The sequence below is a fragment of the Lepidochelys olivacea genome (genome assembly GCF_965140295.1).
Source record: "Lepidochelys olivacea isolate rLepOli2 genome assembly, chromosome: 2".
NCBI lineage: Eukaryota > Metazoa > Chordata > Testudines > Cheloniidae > Lepidochelys > Lepidochelys olivacea.
Genome location: NC_140412.1, coordinates 4,544,443 through 4,560,339, shown reverse-complemented (window position 1 = coordinate 4,560,339; position 15,897 = coordinate 4,544,443). Strand labels below are relative to the sequence as shown.

Here is a 15,897-nt window from a genome sequence, read left to right as displayed (position 1 = left end):
AAAAAAACTTACCAAAGAATGTTCTGGCATCCTTTGGGATGAAAGGCAATCTCTGGATTTAAGGCCATCATTACATTTAGTAAAGCAAATCTCTCTCTCTCTCTCTCACACACACTCTCTCTCTCTCACACACACAAGCCACGGTCCAAATAATATTTTACTGGCATGACATGCACTTTGAGGATGTAAAATGCTATGTTAGTTCAAAACATTGCTACTGTTTGGTCTTTTTCAATAAACATGTGACAGAGGCAAGGACTGACTGCAGGTGAGTTCTGTGTCCAACCATATCGAGATGAAGCACAAGTATGTGCTTGCGACGAGAAAAGTTACGTGTCCATGTGCCCACCTGGTGCAGACAGCTACTTTTTCCGGATCATGGATGTAGGGACAGCTTTCCCCACGGTTACATTTGCCAAAGCGGTTGTAGTACATACAATACTCCTTCTTCACTTTCTTCTGCTTGGCCTGACGAATGATGGCTAAACTCCGCTGAACAGCTCGGCTAAATGGAGGGAGAAAACTATTTAGATAATGTTCTTAACTTCAAGGCAGCATCCTTACAACATACTGGGAAGTTTTCTTTCCATCAAACACAAGAGTCTAGGGTAAATGTTTCAAAAGCACCTATGTGACTCAGAAGCCCAATCCAACTTTCAAAAGTTTGATTTAAACATGTAGGAGCCTGTCTCCTTGAATTTCAACGAGCTGCTGGCTCCTAAGGCACTTAGGTGCTTTGAAAATTTTACCCAGAGTTTCTTAAAAAATTGCACTATGAAATCCATGTTACAGGATGCATCTGGGACAGGGGAAGAGCTGACTGCAGCTTTGAAGAACTACAACACATTTTTACAAACACTACATAGCACAGATCACAGCTAGTCATGCTCTGTGCTTATATAACACACAGCATGTCAACAATAATGAAGGTCCCGATTTAGAGGGTATTTCAGCACATGCCTAACTTTCAGCATGAGAGATGTTCCACCAAGTTCTCATTTGCTTAAAATTAGGCACATATTTAAAGGGCCCCAGTGAATTGGGACCTACATGTTCCTTGTAGGAGCACATGGCAACACGAAATATCAATGAACAACTTAGCCCACATTTTGTGACAGCTGGAGCCTGAGAAGACCGAAATATCTAGGAACATGAAAAGCTTTGTTATCCGGCATGTTGGGGGAATGGGGAGGTTAGTCAAAAATTCCAGTTAACTTAAGAGTTATATTTACCAATGGAGGGAAGGGGTTTGGGTGCGGGGGGGGCTCAGGGCTGGGGCATGGGAGGGGGTGTGGGGTGCAGGCTCTGGGAGGGAGTTCGAGTGCAGGAGGGGTTTCAGGGTGCAGGATCTGGTTGGTGCTCACCTGGGGCTGCTCCTCACAAGCTGTGACATGTCCCTGCTCCTCCTAGTGGGAGGCATGGCCAGGCGGCTCTGCACACTGCCTCCGCCCGCAGGCACTGCTCCCACAGCTCTCACTGGCCGTGGTTCCCGGCCAATGGGAGCTGCGGAGCCAGTGCTCAGGATGGGGGCAGCACACGGAGCCCTCGTCACCATTCCTCCGCCTAGGAGCAGCAGGGACATGTCGCTGCTTCTGGGGAGCCCAGAGAGCCAGGTAGGGAAACTGCTGGCTCTGGGCCAACCAGACTTTTCATGGAGATATCAGAAATGCCGATTTCTAGACAGACACAACCGAGGTCATGAGGGCATTATGAGGCTAGAACAGGCAATCTCATTCCCTTTACACTTTGCTTTCTGATTGCCAAGGCCGATGGCCTGCAGTTCACTGGCAGCAACAGCCCACGTATTGGCACCCTGATCAACAGGTTCCACCAACACATGTCACATGGCTTGGAAAAGCCACCCAACTCCTTCCTTAGGGAGCTGGAGGGAAAGGCGGGAGCGCAGACATCGACAATGCTAAAGCAAACTGGGCTGCATTCAATAGCCAGCCAGGACATAAGAACGGCCACACTGGGTTAGACCACTGGTCCATCAAGCCCAGTATCCTGTCTTCCAACAGTGGCCAGTGCCAGGTGCCCCAGAGGGAATGAACAGAACAGGGAATCATTGAGTGATCCATCCCCTGTAGCCTATTCCCAGCTTCGGGCAAACACAGGCTAGGAACATCATCTCCGCCCATCCTGACTAGCAGTTTATATTCCTTTCTATTTTCCTCACTAGGATTTAACTTCCACTTTTTAAAGGATGCCTTTTTGCCTCTCACTGCTTCTATTACTTTGTTGCTTAGCCACGGTGGCTCTTTTTTGGTTCTCTTACTATGTTTTTTAATTTGGGGTATACATTTAAGTTGAGCCTCTATTATGGTGTCTTTAAAATGTTTCCATGCAGCTTGCAGGGATTTCACTTTGGGTGCTGTACCTTTTAATTTTTGTTTAACGAACCTCCTCATTTTTGTGTAGTTCCCCTTTCTGAAATTAAATGCTACAGTGTTGGGCTGCTATGATGTTTTCCCCACCACAGGGATGTTAAATTTAATTGCATTATGATCACTATTACCAAGCAGTCCAGCTATATTCACCTCTTGGACCTGATCCTGTGCTCCACTCAGGACTAAACCAAGAACTGCCTCTCCTCTTGTGGGTACCAGGACTAGCTACTCCAAGAAGCAGTCATTTAAGGTGTCAAGAAACTTTATCTCTACATCCCATCCTCGGGTGACATGTTCCCAATCAATATGGGGATAGTTGAAATCCCACATTATTATTGAGCTCTTTATTTTAATAGCCCCTCTAATCTCCCTGAGCATTTCACAATCACTATCACCATCCTGGTCAGTTGGTTGGTAATATATCCCTACTGCTATATTCTGACTATATGATGACTATTGAAATATTCAAGACAGAGATACAGCTGTCCCATGAGAACACCCAACCTGGACCTAGAGGAAAGTCATTGTGAAAGGGGTTATTCAGAGGGGGTGGACATGTAACTTTGCATTCTGTGCCCAGGACAGGAGTTGGGTCTCAGCACAGGACACTGCCACTAGAAAACATGCAAGCTTCCAAAATAGAAACCATGTAATTTTGTCTCATTTATTGCAACCTCATAGCAGACGGCAGGAGAAAACCAGCAGCTTAGCAATCAGAAGCCCCATCGACTAAATGGCCAGTTAAACAGCTGGATATCAGGCTTCTTGCACCAATATGTGCATACATCACGGACACCCTGCGAAAGGGGATCTTGCCATTCTTTCTTGAGAGTACAGACCTGGCAATGTATCGGCTTGTAGCTGATCTGTGCAGAGAGCTGGGAGGAGAATAACCGAGGCCGCTGGCTGTACAATCCAACCTTGCTGTTCAGAGAGAGAAAGAAACACAGACATACTCATTACAATTCACTCAGAGCCAAGAATTTCGCTGGAATTCACGAGACACTCAATATCTTATTGATTAACATACAGGAGGTGGCATGTAAAGTTCACACAGGGGTGAATACGCTCTTTGTGGGCTTGGATGCTCTGGTGCCTCAGGAGATTCTACAGCAAGAAAGAAGGAAACAAGGAACCTGGGAGAGGGCTGGGTTGGCACTGGAGCAAAAACACTCTGTACCTTCAGCTTCGTGCGAAGGAGCATTGCAAAATCTTCCTCTGAGGAGGGGTAGGGTATCAAATCGACTCATAAAGGAGACACAGCCCTGATCTAGTAAGCCCTCCTTGCCTGCGTAAGACTGTGTAAGGGGCACCAGCACCTGAGGGCCCCACTATGGCAGCTCCATGATTAACTACCCAGGTAAATCCAAGCAAGTGACCTAACCCCACACACGGCCCTGAGTGTGTGAGCAAGAACCAGGCAGCCAAGTGCCTGAGAGTCAGAATGCCTGGTGCTGCTTCAGAACCCTCCAAATCCCTGTTGTAGCAGCCGGGGGGATGCCCCGCGCTCTCTCATGTTCAGACTGACTGACTCATGTACGTGTACACACATAATTAAATTGCCCGTAACTGGCATATGAAAGCGGGAATTAAAATCAAATTAAAAAGGCCTGTATCTTGGAGTTCCAGGTGGTAAGAGTGCAGCTCAGTCACTCACCTGCCAGCCCAAGTGTGTTCCCGAGTGAGCGAGTGGGATCTGATAGCGTGTCAATGAGCTCTCCCTTCGCTCGAGCTGTCACTCGGCCCGCCGGTGACGGCACAGCCCCATCTGTTGTGTGCAAATCAAATGCTGGTGCAGTCGCAATCCAGGAGCGGGTGTCACATGCCTGTCTATCAGAGGCATCAAACATCCCAGCCACGGGGCGAAAACGAAAGCAGTCAGTCACTGCAAACATCTGGCCGGCTAACAGACTGATACAATTTGCCGACAACTGGATTTGGTTTTGCCGCAACCTAACAGAACATGAACCGGACGCTTAAGTTGCAGCTGCATTTATTTAGCATCTTTTCTTTCTATCTTTCTTTTTTTAAAAAAAAAAAAAAAAAAAAAAACTTTACTTTCTGCTCATTTCCCCCTTCCCTCTTCCGCAGAGCCTGCCTCGCTGTGGGAGTTTTGACAAGAACAGCCAGGCACCTTTTCAAATAGTTTTCAGTGTTAAAAAATGCACATAAACTAACTTGCTTGAAAAGAGGCACTAAAACCAAAACATGTTGCAGTGCAAAGGTGCTAAAAAGTTCGAGCAAATCTGTACTGAACCTAAAGAGCAGAAGGTGTTTAGCATTTTGCAGAACCTTCACTTCTCAGGGAATGGAAAAAAAAATACATGTTTAACTAAAAATGAATAAATAAATAAAACGCCTTCTGAACGTTTCTAGCTCAATAGGGATCCCTGCGCGAGGCTCCTAAATGCCTGCACATGGCACAAACACTCGCATGGAGCTGACCCTACATAATGAACAGTACTTTATTCCCTGCCACTGCAATGCAGTCCCTGGAGAAGGGACACTTATAGCAGAATAAATACAGCTCACATATTCCTTTTGAAGTTACTTGTACATTTCAGTGAGAGCAGTACTTGGAATCTGCCATGGGTATGTCTACACTGCCATTAAAAACCCACCGCTGGCCTGTGCCAGCTGACTCCAGCTTGGGGGCTGTTTAATTGTGGTAGGTCTGGGAGCCTCGCACCTCACTGGGTCCTAGAGCCTGTGCTCCAGCCCAAGCCTGGACATCTACACCGCTATTTAACAGCCCCTTAGCCTGAGCCTTGAGAACCTGAGGCAGCTGGCACAGGCCTGTCACAGATGTCTAATTGCAGTGTTGACATATCCTAAGATTAGGGCCATGAATTCAGCAAAGCACTGAACAACTGCTTACTTGTACACCGACGTTTAAATGCTTTGCTGAAGGAGGATGGACTTTAAGAGCATGCTGGAGTGCTTTGCTGAATCGGTGGCTAGAGCTCGTGCTGTATCTTAGGGTACTCCTACACTGCCACGGAAGGCGCAACTGCAGTGACAGTGTGTTACCCATGTTAGATTTAATCTAGCCAGCGTGAAGACATGGTGGCATGGACCCCAGGGAGGGCTAGCTGCCCAACTATGTATCCAGAGTCCCTGGCACTTGTACTACTGCCGTTACCTCCGCCAACTAGATTAAAGCTATATTTTAAAGCCTCTATCGTTACACCTTCAATTGCAGTGAAGGCCTACCCTCGGTTCCAAATGCAGTAGGGGTGTAACAAGGAGAAACCGCATTTTTAAGAGGAACAATCTCTTGATTTCATGAGCCCCGTTTGCAGAAAGGATCTTTAACAATGACTATGGTTTTGGCGATAGTTTCATAGAATCGCAGAAGTCAGAGGTGGAAAAGATTAGCCAGTGCATCTATCTGCTCAGACAGCAGATGTCAGCACAGACAATTCCCTATCACATGCTCCAGTGTTTTGTATTGTGGTTGTTTGTCTCTCCTCTCCAAGAGTGGTCAGTAGCCCACTTACAGCTTTCATTTTTCTTTCCCTTTTCCTCACGCGCACAATACTATCTGCTAATGAAGTGTTATTGCTCTGCACTTCTATAGCCCCTTTGATCCAGCCATCACAAGGGCTTTGTGGCCTCAAACTAGGAAACATTATCATCCCTATTTACAAAAGGGGAAAACTGAGGTGCAAAGAGGGGTTAAATATCTTGCCTCAAGGTTACACAGCGAGTCAACAGGAGAGCTAGGAATAAAACTCAGGAGTCCTGCCTTCCAGACCCTGAATCTAACCATCCAAATCAGGTCTGTCCAACTGGTCTGATTCCACCAAGGCCACACGCCGAGCCCCAGCCCCAGATTGGGAAAAGCAGACCATCTGCAACCAGCAAACACTGTGATGCTTCCAGCAACCAGGCAAGCATTTGACTCGACAAACCTGATGCTGGGGGAAACACAGTGGCCAGCTCTGAAAGGATCATTCTGATATGCAACTACAGTCCAGTGCTGACATGTAGCAGCTGTGGATGCAAGCATCTCTTAGCAGGGAGAAAAGGAGTACTTGTGGCACCTTAGAGACTAACCAATTTATTTGAGCATAAGCTTTCGTGAGCTACAGCTCACTTCATCGGATGCATACTGTGGAAAGTTTTCAGAGTAACAGCCGTGTTAGTCTGTATTCGCAAAAAGAAAAGGAGGACTTGTGGCACCTAAGAGACTAACCAATTCTTTTACATAAAAGAATAAATGGACACAAATCAGATATCAAGAATTATAACATTTATAAACCAGTCGGAGAACACTTCAATCTCTCTGGTCACGCGATTACAGACATGAAAGTTGCGATATTACAACAAAAAAACTTCAAAACCAGACTCCAGCGAAAGACTGCTGAATTGGAATTCATTTGCAAATTGGATACAATTAACTTAGGCTTGAATAGAGACTGGGAGTGGCTAAATCATTATGCAAGGTAACCTATTTCCCCTTGTTCCCCCCACCCTCGACGTTCTTGTTAAACCCTGGATTTGTGCTGGAAATGGCCCACCTTGATTATCATACACATTGTAAGGAGAGTGGTCACTTTAGATAAGCTATTACTAACAGGAGAGTGGGTTTGTGGGGGGGGGAGGGCGCGGGGGGGAGAAAACCTGGTTTTGTGCTGGAAATGGCCCAGAGTGATCACTTTAGATAAGCTATTACCAACAGGAGAGTGGGGTGGGGGGAGGTATTTTTTCATGCTTTGTGTGTATAAAAAGATCTTCTACACTTTCCACAGTATGCATCCGATGAAGTGAGCTGTAGCTCACGAAAGCTCATGCTCAAATAAATTGGTTAGTCTCTAAGGTGCCACAAGTACTCCTTTTCTTTTTGCGAATATAGACTAACACGGCTGTTACTCTGAAACCACACATAGAATAGCCACTTGAATGTTCCTCACCAATAATAAAGAATACAGGGCACTTATAGAATGCCTTTCATACAAGAACCTCAAAACATCCTCAGAGTGGGTATTGATTTATGACCTCATTTTATAGGTAGGGATACTGGGGTACACGGAGACGAGGTGAACGGCCATAGGGACACAGTTGGGACTAGAACGTAAGTTTCATGATCTACCATTAGAGTCACACATTTTAAAGCCAGAATCTAGTCCATTGGTTCTCCACCTGTGGCCCGCGGTCCACTTGTGGCCCAATCAGCCCACAGCTGCAGCGGCCCATTTGACCTCCTCGTGGCCACACATGTAGTATATATATTGTGTGGATGTGGCCCACATAATCCACAGAGAGTGGCATATGCAGCCCACAATGGTAAATAGGTTGAGAACCACTGCTTTAGTCTGACCTCCTGCATAACACAGGCCAGAGAACGTCACCCAGTGATTCCTGCATGCAGCCAAATAAGTTATAGACTCATAGAATATCAGGGTCAGAAGGGACTTCAGGAGGTCATCTAGTCCAACCCCCTGCTCAAAGCAGGACCAATCCCCAATTTTTGCCTCAGATCCCTAAATGGCCCCCTCAAGGATTGAACTCATGACCCTGGGTTTAGCAGGCCAATGCTCAAACCACTGAGCCATCCCTCCCCCTGGTTGAGCTGGAGCAGATATTTTCAAAAGACACCCGATCTGGATTTAAAGACTGCAAGTCATGGAAAATCTACCCCATTCTTTGAGAAGCTGAACCAATGGTTCTTGACCTTGACTGTTAAATTACCTCCCATTTAAATTTGTCTAATTTCGTCTTCCAGCGACATGCTCTTGTGATGTCTGGTAGACATCAGCTCCCTCCTCCCTGCATAGGTGCTAACAGTCTGGGATCAAGAGTCACCTAGTAACCTTCTCTTCAATCAGCTAAGCAGATTGTGCTCCTGAGGCCTGCTCTTCAGATCTTGAAGGATTTTTTGTAGCTCTTCCCTGAGCCCTCTCCAGTTTTTCAACATCCTTTTTAAAGTGTGGACACCAGAACTGGACAAAGTGGTCTCTCGAATGCTGCATAAAATGCCTCTTTTTGAGTCTCATCAGTAATCGCATGCAAATGTAGACTGTCAGTTGCATATGCATTTCTGTGCTTGCAAACCAGCTTGCTGTTTGAAGTAATTGGACCCACCAAGTCTTTGCCAAGAGTTATGAAAAGATAGAGCTAACGATTTCCATGTCGTTGATTTTAAATGTCTATATGCAAAAAATCTATCTATGGACTAATCTATTTACACGACTTTTGTACTCTTCTAACATGCGGTCTGGCAAGGAGCCACACCAGTATATGGACATTTACAACTGTCAAGAGACTAAGGATTAAGAATGTGCTACGATGCATGAAGAATGCATATTTTCCCTTAAGGGATTTTATGACAAATAACTAACACCCTAACCACAGAGTTACAGCAACCCAGAGGCATTCTTGTCAACTGCAAAAGTTAGAAAACCGTGGGCTGGAATTTTTAACTGACCGAACAAAAAATCAACAGACCGACAGCTGGAACAGAAATCGCTTCACAGCGCTACTTGTGTTTTAGAAAGCTGCCTAATTATTTACCCAAACTGGACCTGCTCTGAAAACTATTTTAAAACTGCCTCAATATTTACACACTTGGAAACGGTCCATTGCTTACTTAATAATCTTGGTTAAAAAAACTGCATCGTTATGTATTAGCCTTTTAACATTATCAGTTTGGAAGTGGGTTCAATACATTGGGCTTTTAGCCAGGACAAATGTTTTCAATCTCAATTTTTTGATGGGTTTCCCTGGTGCAAAAAGAATTTTAAAACACATGCAACATATTTTGCAAATCTTAAAAAAAAAAAAAAAAAAAAAAAGTCACGTCAGGGATACAATCTGTGGCCACAATCCTGCAAGTGGATCCATCTAGACAACAACACTGGCCCAGATTCTCAAATGTGATTAATGACTTTAGAGCTCAGTTTATCACAGAATCACTGAAATGCTGGGTTGGAAGGGACCTCAAGAGGTCATCTAGTCCAGTGGTTCTCAACCAGAGGCCCAGGTGCCCCTAGGGGGCCGCAAGCAGGTTTCAAGTGGTCCACCAAGCAGGACCACCGTTCGACTCGCTGGGGCCCAGGGCAGAAAGCCAAAGCCCCACTGCATGGGGCTGAAGTCTGGGGCCCTGAGCCCTGCCACCTGGGGCTGTAGCAGAAGCCTGAACAACTTAGCCTTGTGGCACCCCTGTCACGTGGGGCACTGGGCAATTGACCTGCTTGCTACCCCCTAACCCCGGCCCTGGCTTTTATATGCAGAAAACCAGTTGTTGTGGCACAGGTGGGCCGTGGAGTTTTGAGGCATGTTGGGGGTGTCTCAGAAAGAAAAAGGTTGAAAACCCCTGATCTAGTCCACCCCCTCGTGCCGAGGGAGGATTAAGAATACCTAGGTCACTCCTGGCAGGTGTCTGTCTACGCAACTGTAAAGGGGCCTGACAAATCCTGAGCACCTGCCCCCTGGAAATCAAGCCCTTTATAGGTGTCTCAAGTCAGTCGACCAAAAAGTGAAGCAGTTAAAAAAAAAAATCACAAAGTTTGGGCTGCTAATATTTAGTATTTACATTACACTTTTCATCTTCAAAGCACTTCCGTTATTAATGGACACTACCAACACTGCTGCAAGGGATAGATTATGCCTATTTTGCAGAAGGGGAAACTGAGGGAGAAAGGTTAAGAACCTTGTCTAAGGCCACAGGGGGAGGCAGTGCAAGACCAAAAATTAGAACTCAGCAGTTCCTGGCTCCCAAAGCCTTGTTCAGAAAGGGTGCCCCAGGTAAGCCAGAGTCACTGCATGCTGCAGTGCATACACAGAACAGGCCCATCCACTGCACCACACATTCCAGCCGCTCCGATGGCATCAACACAGCAGGTGCAAGGAGCAGGGGCCGGGTTAATTTAGTAAACAGTGGTAATGACTCAAGTCGTTACTTTCTTGATTCTTCTCACTGCTCTTGCTAAAAGAACCTGCTAATGCTGGTGATCACAGTGCAAACGATTACACAAAGCTCGCCCTCACCTACTCAGATGTCTCTGAAAGATTCTGAAGTCATAAACCCTCCTCACTGTTGGGGGTGGAGGTTTGAAGAAACCCAAAGGCAGCTTAGTGCTGATGGTCAGAGCATGACAGAAACAGGGTAGAGACTGGACTACATCTGACATGTCTCCTTCCCATCCAAAGTATTGTGTGTGTGATGAAATCAGAGTTGGCCTTGCAAAATTTCTGCACACTGAGCTGTATTAGAACCAGAGATGGGAAACAGGTTCCTTCAAGTTTTAGGAACACAAAGCTGTGGTGATGGGTTTAGATCCTGTGAAAAGACTTGGGCTCCCAGGTGTAATTATTTATACAAATTAATAAATAAAGAAGAAGAAGAAGATCAGATTCTGATTTGGGCCTCTCTCTAAATGACATGTGTCTCTCAGCAAGTTGGGAGCCATGAGCTGATTCAACAATTGGTCTAACTTCAAATCCAGGAGTAAATACTGCTCTTGGATCTGCATGGCAAGTCATGCATGCCAGATTCTGCTTCCCCCATAACCTGCAACTCTCCTGATGTACCAATATAAATAGGTTTCAGAGTAGCCGCCGTGTTAGTCTGTATCCGTAAAAAGAAAAGGAGGACTTCTGGCACCTTAGAGACTAACAAATTTATTTGAGCATAAGCTTTCATGAGCTACAGCTTACTTCATCAGATGCATGCAGTGGAAAATGTTAAGGAGTTTTTAACTGATTACACACAGCACAGCAGCAGTGGGCTTGATATTTTATATCTTGCATAAGGGGCTACTGTTTTTCTTTTTTTTTTTTTAAATTAATGATTTTGTCCACCTGAGGCACATCATCTGTAAGAAAATACACAGCCCATGTAAAGAGGCTGTTCCTCTTAATACATCATCTGTACCTGACACTGCCTGCTCTGGCAGTTCTCAGCGTTATCAAGCAAGTGCGCTGAAAAGTGATTGTTGTACCTAACCCAGCTGCGAGACTCTGCGCGTCTCTCCGGAGGGAACAGGAGCTGTCATGTTCATTAAATGCATGATTACAGCTATGATTAATAGCGGGGTCGAGAGCCTAACTACTTTTCTTTCAATCCTTTGAATGAATCATCAGCCAAACTGCACAGTAGCCTTGTCCTATCAATCCAGCTACTCAAGGATTTTCTACACGGTCCATCACAAAGCATCTTTCTCTGAACTTTTTGGTAATTTTTTTAAATGGACAAAAAAGCCTGGATTTATCCCTGCTTAAGCTGTTCTGCAACCACAAAACGTATTTACAACCAGTGGGCTCCAAGGCAGTGTTTCTCCTCCAACACCATCACATCAAGGCCAACCTTTGCCCTTAAGGTCATCACAGCAACTGGGACACAAATAAAGCTGATCAACAATCAGGAGATCCTTCATCTACTACCCTCATCTCCATATCCCCTAGTAGGGACACTTGATAATTTCACGAATAGCCACTTGAGTGCTGTCTGGGAGAAAATGTTCAGTGTCTTACAAAATGTGTTGGCTAGAGAGCTGCATGCAGCACCTTCTGAGGGGCTGATCTGAGACTGTGGAATTAACTCCCCCAGGAACTAAAGGACCATCACAAACCTCACCACACCAAGCCCCAAAACAAGACACTCCACTGCACATGCGGCTTCTCCTGGGGCAAGACTAAGAGAACAAAAAACACATGACAGATAGGTTGTCACACTGCTACACTACTGGAAGGCACTCAGATCCTACGGTGGTGAGTGCAGTATAGCAACCAATATCGAATAGATCAGAATAGATGGAAGGTCAATTAACATGTCGCTTCAGGAGTCCGGGGCAATCAATAGATTAAAAATGGGGGAGGTATTTAGATGTCATCTTAATGTTTTTATGATTCATATATGATCTTTGAAAGTGATTCATATATTATATATACATAAATTAGATGCAAACTGAATATTTTCCTTTGCACCAATATTAGCTGTAATTATTGCATGGTGTTAGCTCGGTTAATTATCAGTCCAGTTGTTCAGGAAGGAAAGAATGCCAGCATCTAAGATGTGAAGGACACTTTGTATACACAAATGCTTTATATACAGGGAAATCAGATTTTCCATAGAAAAAGCTTGAGAGAGAGGAGCAGATGGAGGACTTACTGAGTCAGGGATGCCCAGCACTGGAGGCGGGTACCATATAAAGTTAGGTTTCAGAGTAACAGCCGTGTTAGTCTGTATTCGCAAAAAGAAAAAGGAGGACTTGTGGCACCTTAGAGACTAACCAATTTATTTGAGCATAAGCTTTCGTGAGCTACAGCTCACTTCATCGGATGCATACGGTGGAAACTGCAGAAGACATTATATACACAGAGACCATGAAACAATACCTCCTCCCACCCCACTCTCCTGCTGGTAATAGCTTATCTAAAGTGACCACTCTCCTTACAATGTGTATGAAAATCAAGGTGGGCCATTTCCAGCATAAATCCAAGTTTAACCAGAACGTCGGGGGGGGGGGGGGGGGGAGGAAAAAACAAGGGGAAATAGGCTACCTTGCATAATGACTTAGCCACTCCCAGTCTCTATTTAAGCCTAAATTAATAGTATCCAATTTGCAAATGAATTCCAAAGTTAACATTCCCATGTACCAAAGAAGATTGGCAGGAGCACTTTGAGAAAGCACAGCTGGTCGCCACATTTAGTTGCGGCAGAGATCAAGGAGTGAATGGGCCACAGACGGAACTCAGCTCTCAGCTCTGGAGGCAGAATGCTCCAGATCAGAGTGGAGGCAGGGTGGCCAGAGTAAGGGCCCCACCATGCCTGTTCTGTGGATACAGGACTTTGGTGCCCAGGGCTGTTGCTTTCTCCTACAATGTTTCACCAGCACAAAATCCATTTTATTTGTTTAAATCCCCAAAAAGAAAGTGAAATTAACGTACCAGGAGCAATTAGCACTCCGCACAGGTAATCACAGCTGACGGATGCTCCCTCTGATGGGCTTCTCCCTGGATTACCTTAATGGGTTTTTCCAAGGCTTCCATTATTTTGCCTACTTCTAAAGGGAAAGGGCTTTTGATGAAGCTCCCACCAAACAGCACAGCTTTCATCCATTCCCCGTATGGCACTTCTGCACCATTAAACGCAATTTGTTCTGCTAAACCTGTTTAATGCATGACCTTGGCACCCAGGAAGAGTATTCTTTTAACCACAATGATTCCTTTAATAGGTCACATTATCATTGTGCTTTCTCTTCTACTGCACAGGCAGCCCTACTTCTCGTGCAGCGAACGAATCATTGCAGAGTGCTCTGGCTTTATTGCTGAACAAAAAGTTTTTAGGTTGGTGCCGAGGAAATTTATTTCTTTAATTATTATTCATTTAAGTGGGTTCCACCATTTCAGATAATCAGCACTAGCAGCTGCTGAGGTAATTTATTTTACTCACCAGACAGCGAGAAGCCTCATTCCCTACAAGGTAATGACAAAACAAGGTAGAAGGTACTATTAAAGCCAAGCAGCCACACTTTCCTCCTTGCTGACCTAAGTGAGCTGCAGACAGAGTCGTAAGACGAGCATGAATGTCCTTGATACGAACTACATCCCAGAGCATTTTGTTATTACGGAAACACACCTGAGATTAAGTTAATAAAAAACACTTGTTTGTTTCTAGGTTATTAATATTATGGCTCTGGAAATCTCTGCAAGGAACCCCCAAACCACCCAAAATGCTCAGGATTTCATGGCAAACTCCAAATTGGGCCACATGCAGCCATAAGATTATTATTTATGATGCACTACAAAATTGCATGTGCTTTATAAACAATTAGGTGACAAGGTCTCTGCCCACAAGAGCTTGCAATAAGGGTACTGTCTCTAGTACATCTCATCATACTGGAATAAGATGGTGAGACATCAAGTTGGCTGGCAGGATGCTGAGTGCAATTTACCACTCAGCATAGATCAGGGCAAGTCAGGTTCAGCCCTGAGTCAGCAAACCCTGATTAAACCCTTCTGGGGGTCAATTCAAAGCACAACTGCAGGCTTGGGAGGCAAGGCTGAGCCCAGCAGAAGTGGTGCCAAAGATGTCTGCTTGAGGCTCTGCAAAGTGAAATCACTGAGGGGTGAATGGGTCTCACTATTTTCAGCTCTTCCTAGTGTACTTAGGAGCTTGTGACAAAGCCTCTTTCCTCACTCCAACACCAGCACAATTCATCAGGCTTCTGCCCCAAAACTGAAATGTATAAGAAATTAAAGGATTGTCTTGCTTTCTTCCCAGTACCCAGCCTCCTCCAGGTACGAGAGAGCCTATGCAGTACGTACAATGGCCGTGGCTAGGAAGAAATGTGGACACCTGTTTATATTACCAACTCAAGGCCAGGGCTGAAAAGGCCTCCATGCATAGAGTTCCCACTGACTTCCACAGGGGATCTGCCAAGAGAAAGGTTGTAGTGCTGCACCCTTACAAGTGAGGCATTTCTTGCACCGTTGAGGGTGGCCGAGTGCCTACGCTTGTGGTACTGGAGACCGATTAGCACTGAAAGGCAAATCATATTGGACTACAATTCTTTTGTGAGATGGCTCAGACTTAACAATAAAAACATTTCACCTTTACTCTACATCCATTTAGCCCTCCCACACTCCCCCACCCCACCCCCGGAGGTACTATCCCCATTTTACAGAAAGGGAGGCAGAAAAGTTAGTAAATTGCCCCAAACCAGAGGTAGTCAGCACCTGAGATGGGATTAGAACAAGGAATCGTGACCTCACTGATCGACTGTTCTGTCTCTGTGACTGAGGGGCTGGCATCGCTCCTGGGCTCAGAAAATCACTAAGAGCACAAAGTCATGTATTGCACTAAAAGGCACAATTGGGGCTAGGACGATATTTAACAGTAGCAGACACAGAGCCCACAATTCATTTACAGAAAGTGTCTCTGCATGTCAGAGCAGCAACTAATAAACCTTAAGAAGAAGAAAGAAAAGGGGGCATGTTGTGGCAAAAGCACTTCAGCTTTTTAAACCTTTTTCTTTCCTTTTTTTTTTTTGAACAAATTAAACTCGAAGGACTGGCCTAAAGCCAAGGAGCTAACTAGAGAATGGATTGTTCACACAAGCCCTCGGTGACATCACCGGCTTGGTTGTGGTGCTGAGCACTTTATCATCTGTGCAAATGTGGAAATTGCATTTCTGTGGCGCTCAGCACTTCTAAAATTAGTTGGTAAACAACCAGCAGATAGTGCACTTTCTTCAAATGCATTCTTCCCTGCTACGGAAGCTGACAGCTTGGCTCGGACTTTTTTTTTCTTCCCCTTCCTTTCACCCGAGTTTGGAGTTCCCCTGCTGGGTTCAAAATCATGTTTATTATTATTAGTCGTCCTCCTCTGGCACCATCCAGCTGAGGATCTCAAAGCGCTCTGCAAATGGTAATGAGTCTTGACTCCTTAATGCTACTGTGGGGGAGGGATGTATTGTCATCCTCCTTTTCTGTTTGGGGAAACTGAGGCACGCAGAAGGGAAGTGGCAGGCCCAATGTGATGCAGCGAACCAGTGGAAGG

General features: G+C 45.3%; 1 protein-coding gene across 2 annotated transcripts in view; it reads right to left on the bottom strand.

Annotated features, from left to right (window-relative positions):
* ZC3H3 (zinc finger CCCH-type containing 3) overlaps nt 1-15,897 on the bottom strand; it is a 351,773-nt gene that overhangs the window by 115,569 nt on the left and 220,307 nt on the right. For both annotated transcript variants that reach the window (XM_084620589.1, XM_084620590.1), the window contains exons 6-7: nt 3,230-3,314; nt 350-505 (exon numbers count right to left, since the gene is read on the bottom strand). In XM_084620589.1, the coding sequence (XP_084476715.1) occupies nt 350-505; nt 3,230-3,314 (241 nt within the window). The remainder of the gene's footprint in view (nt 1-349; nt 506-3,229; nt 3,315-15,897) is intronic.